The following is a 5163-nucleotide window of genomic DNA, read 5'->3' as shown; positions in this document are numbered from 1 at the left end:
AATTAAAGGTTACCATCAACGTGAAGGGCTTGATTACTTTGACACATATTCTCATGTATCGAGAATAACCTCTATTCGTGTGATACTTGCGATTGTCCGTTGCGGAATCTTGAAGTACACCAAATGGGACGTAAAGACGGCTTTTCTAAATGGAGATTTAGAAGAGGAAATTTACATGGAACAACCTGAGGGATTTTCTGCGACTTGGGCAAGAAAATAAGGTTTGTAAACTGGTGAAGTTTCTATATGGCTTAAAACAAGCATCAAAGCAATGGCACGAAAAATTTGATAAAGCCATGATGGAAAGTGGATTTAAATTCAGTGAATGTGACAAATGTGTATACATAAAAAACACTGAAAATGGATATGTCATTTTATGTCTTTACGTAGATGACATACTTATCATTGGTAGTAATGATAAGATGATTAAATCCACAAAGAAATTATTGAACTCAAGATTTGACATGAAAGATTTGGGCTTAGCCGATGTGATCCTTGGAATTAAAATCCATAGAACATCAGAAGGGATAGTCCTAAGTCAATCGCATTATGTTGACAAAATACTTGAGAAATTCAATAATGATGACTCTGCATTGGCTAGAACCCCGATTGACACCAGTCAGCATCTATCAAAGAATCGAGGTGAGAGTATGTCTCAATTAGAATACTCTCGAGTCATTGGAAGTCTGATGTACTTAATGAGTTGTACAAGACCAGACATAGCCTATGCAGTGAGCAAATTGAGTAGATTCACGAGTAATCCAGGAGTTGAACACTGGAAAGCAATTATCAGATTGCTAAGATACTTAAGGTACACTCGTGATCATGGGATGCACTATACCAGATATCCTGCTGTTATCGAAAGATACAGTGATGCAAATTGGATATCTGATATGAAAGACTCAAAATCTACAAGTGGATTTGTATTCACTTTAGGAGGTGCAGCAATTGCGTGGAAATCTTCTAAACAAACTCTAATAGCCAGATCCACGATGGAATCTGAGTTTATAGCTCTTGACAAGTGTGGTGAAGAGGCTGAATAGCTGCGTCACTTTTTAGAAGATGTTCCAGGATGGGAAAAACCAGTGCCGGCTATATGCATACATTGTGACAGCCAATCTGCGATTGGTAGGGCACAAAATAATATGTATAATGGTAAGTCTAGACATATACGTCGTAGACATAATACCATTAGACAACTACTCTCAACTGGAGTTATCTCTGTTGACTACGTAAAGTCAAAGGATAATATAGCGGATCCGCTAACCAAAGGGTTAAACAGAGAGTTAGTTGCGAAAATGTCAAAGGAATGAAGCTCAAGCCTATAGAATAAATTGGTGTGAAGGAAAACCCAACCTACGCTGACTGGAGATCCCAAGAACTAGGTTCAATGGGAAAACCTAATCGCACTAATTTAGAGAATCACTGTGGGGGTTATCTCTAATCCATTCCTATTATGAAACAGTGAATGTTGAGGATAAGCTTACTGGCTTTTAATGATTCTGATAAGAAGCAATATAGAATCACCTATGTGAGAGAGAGGTGGGGCCGCTTCGAAGGAATTGCAGGGCTCAATTCTAGATCCTCTTGCAGAACTAGGAGTGTGTTCATGGCCAAAACGAACACAATCATGAGAACTGAATAGTATTAGGAAGAGTCTTGTGTGAAGTATATCTTAACTCACACAAACGGCTGTCCAGTTCAAAGACATCATGTCTACTGTCAACCAGTGAATTATTATGCTTTCACAAGGGAAGGCTTCAAAGGGTAATACCTACCTATCCTATGCAAGATTCAACTGTTGAACTTTATCACGAAAATCGTTGAATATCTTTCAATTTCCATTCATGTGGGGGATTGTTGGACTTATATAGACCTATTGGGCTTGTTCTTTGAATGAGAAATTGGACAAGGCCTAGTAGATGGCAAGTGGGAAATGTCCCACATTGGAAAATGAACATAGCATTGGTGAGATTATATTGTGTTATACTTTATGGAGGTGTAACAATGATTGGTCAAGAGGCTCTCTCTCGCGCGCACAGGCGCAGAGGGGGTGCAAATCATGGCCCGATTTGCAGTGGAAAAAGGCTTGACTTGTGTGCAAGCGTACGAGCGCGACCTGGATGCGTCGAATGTCGGACCGATCAAGGCAAAATTTCCCACCACGGTTCACCTGGCTTTTGCTATATTTATTTTCGAAAATTTACATGACCTTTGGTATTTCAGCTGACCATTGGTGTTCCAAACTGAAATGACCTTTGGTGCTCCAGCTGGACTGACTTTTGGTGCTCCACCTGGGCTGACCTTTGGCCTTTCAGATGGCCAACCGTGGCTGTTCGTACGGAGCCGGAATGTGCCTATATATAGAGACAACATAGTCCTTCAAACACATCCGAAAACACTCCCCTACATTCTTATATTTTCGAAGCTGCTCTTGTCTTCCTGTCTCGGCACCCGCTGCTTCCACCGGCTGCTGCTCTTCTGTCGTTACTCTTGTCTCGTGATAAAGTTCAGGTATTTTTTCGGTTCGCCGTCGTGGTGCCTTGTGCTACGGTACTGCTGGTTTTCCAGTTGTATCCTGGGAAAACAGGACGTCCACGTTCATCCTTGCAGCACACACCGGAGGGGACGAATCTGTTTTAAGGACACTGTATTACATACAGGCCTCGGTTTGCAGTTGTTTTAAGCACTGTGCTATTTTTTTGTTCGCAATAATAGTTCGTTGTTCTCGTGTACCTTTCTGTTTGTGCATATACATTTTGTATAACAGTGTGTAGGGTCGAAGGACTCGAAAAAAACAATGCGTGAAGCTTTGAGAGAGAACGAAATAGGTAAAATTATTCTTTTGGGAAGTTGGAACAAATAAATTGTTGTATCAAGGGGCGAGAAAATGTTTTCCTGAAAGATACTGAAAGCAAACTTATGTTTCCTATTGGGGATTTTGGGGCAATTTAGCCAAATATATCTATATGTGATATTTTTTTAAAAAATATATTAACAAAAAAAATGTACACATTATGCTGCTTGGAAAAATTGGTTAGCTTGATGGGCAATTTCTCACGCAGAGACGTGTTCTTTCCATGTACACGTTGGTGACCGGGAAAGATGAACCCGAGCTAGATGGCATATCTACCTGATAACAAGAAATGTAGTGGGGTACACCAAAAGTATTTTCGATATGATCACTCTAACGCTCAAGTCATTTAAGTATGGAAGCAAAAGAAAGAAAGTATGTTTAATTAAATATGTAAAGACTGTTTTTGAGAATGAAAGTGAACTATTTGATTTTACCTCTTCTGGTATTTATAGGGTACCAGAGTCGGTGACTATTCCGAGATAGGCATGCTTAATGATTCCACGGTTTCGGGTCAGGTGGTTCCGAACTGGTTCTGGTTCCAAGGTTCGAACCAATCTGAGCCACAGACCGATTTTATAATTTATAGACTAGTTCCGACCCGGGTTGAACCAGTTCCAGGTTCCGCGTCGGATTTTATTATTTTTAATATAACATTACTTTAATTAACGGATATCTTTTATTTAATATTTTGAGTGAAAAGAATACCGATTAAGCATAAAAATAAAATAAATTAAACATTGATTTTACAATTGAACATTTGAAATTAATCACGATTTATTAAAATATATTTTGAATACTCCGTATTTTCGTCAGAGCTTGAGCTTTGAAATTCCTCAATTGCTCTGCTGACTCAGAAGCAACATTTGAATTTTGAACGGCTATGATATCTCTTGCAATTGCCTCTAACATGGATAAAGTTGATAATTCACTTTCCACCAATCAAAAACATCAAAATTCTATGTAGTCTCAATATATTGGCTTAGATAAATTTCTCATTGTAATTTGTTGTTGTCATCGATTTTCTTTTGAGCTTTTGTCGTTTCTAACTTTGAAAAAAGTCGAGTGCTTTACTTTTGCTTTTCTCTGTATGTCATTCATCCGACTGCGCTCTCGGTTCACATTGTTCGCTAGCATACATATCAAACAATTCTTGGAGAGAATACATGATTTACTTCTTTTGATCGTCAACATTCTTCTGATCACCAACATTCAAGTAATGTTTCAAAGCTATGCAGTTGAGATATTCTTCCAATATTTTAAAATTTTATTTTCCATATATGAAACAAAATCATACATAACAGTACCATCACAATATTTGATAAATTGATAAAAAATATATTGAAAGAAAATGTAAAAACATGGTTGAAATATAATAGTCAATGTAAAAAAACTCTAGTTGCTTCTTAAAAAATTTCTAACAAAGAAATGCAGTTGCTCAAATATTTCAATAATCGTCAGTCGACATTAAATACTCTACCACAATATTATTGTAATATGTAGTAACTAAATCCTGAAAACGTAACAAAGTATAAAGCAAGTGATAAAAATAATTTTATCTAGTTTCAACAAGAAGATGAAGTTTTTTAAATTTATTCCTATTTGATTTGACTAGTGTTTTCTAATCATGTCCATGTCTTCTTTCATGTAATAATTTTTTAATACTTTGAATTTTTCTTCATCACATACACATGTGACACATAAATTGATAATATTATGCATATCTAACATGAAGCAAATCACCATTTAAAATCGGTTTTAACGAATCTTTAAAATATTTAATCGCAATAGTATTGGCACTCACATTATCTAATGTGATCGACTTATAAATCTTAACCATATCTAGCTATAATGTATGCGTTGTGTGACGATTCTAAATGACCTATTGCTAAAACTCTTTTTTGCATGGTCCAAATTTCATCAATCCAATGACATGTAACAACAATATAAGATTCACATTTCAAATTAGTCCAAATATCAGTTGTCAAACTAACTCTACAAGAAATATTTGAAAGATGCGATTTTAGTATTTTTTATATTCTTTACAAAAATCAAAGCAATATTTCTTAAATGTATGCTTAGAAATATTGTGAAAATCAGGTTGAATATTAATAGTAAATTAAAAACAAAAAACATTATTGTTCGGCTTTTATAAAATGTTGATAATATTTCATAACAAATTTTACAATGACTTTTCGAGACCCGCGTCTTGATTTTAGCATGACTTGAGAACGACCGGCCCATTCTGAGATATCAATAAAAAAAATTAAATTAAATTATTAGATTATTTTATAGAAGTTATTCAATAT

At 35.9% G+C, this 5163-nt stretch overlaps 1 protein-coding gene across 1 annotated transcript; it reads left to right on the top strand.

Annotated features, from left to right (window-relative positions):
• Positions 1-296: 296 nt before the first annotated feature.
• On the top strand, positions 297-1043 carry LOC140806598 (secreted RxLR effector protein 161-like). The gene has a single exon (XM_073163159.1). It carries the CDS (start codon positions 297-299, stop codon positions 1041-1043), a length of 747 nt encoding a protein of 248 aa, XP_073019260.1.
• Positions 1044-5163: the final 4120 nt, after the last annotated feature.

This window comes from Primulina eburnea, chromosome 12 (genome assembly GCF_022965805.1).
Source record: "Primulina eburnea isolate SZY01 chromosome 12, ASM2296580v1, whole genome shotgun sequence".
In the NCBI taxonomy this organism is placed as follows: Eukaryota; Viridiplantae; Streptophyta; class Magnoliopsida; order Lamiales; family Gesneriaceae; genus Primulina; species Primulina eburnea.
Note: the sequence above shows the minus strand (reverse complement) of the source record. Positions and strands in the feature narration are given on the sequence as shown.

What these genes read in the sequence shown, in the direction of transcription:
- LOC140806598 (XM_073163159.1), top strand. Translation starts at nt 297, where the DNA reads ATGATGGAAAGTGGATTTAAATTCAGTGAATGTGACAAATGTGTATAC.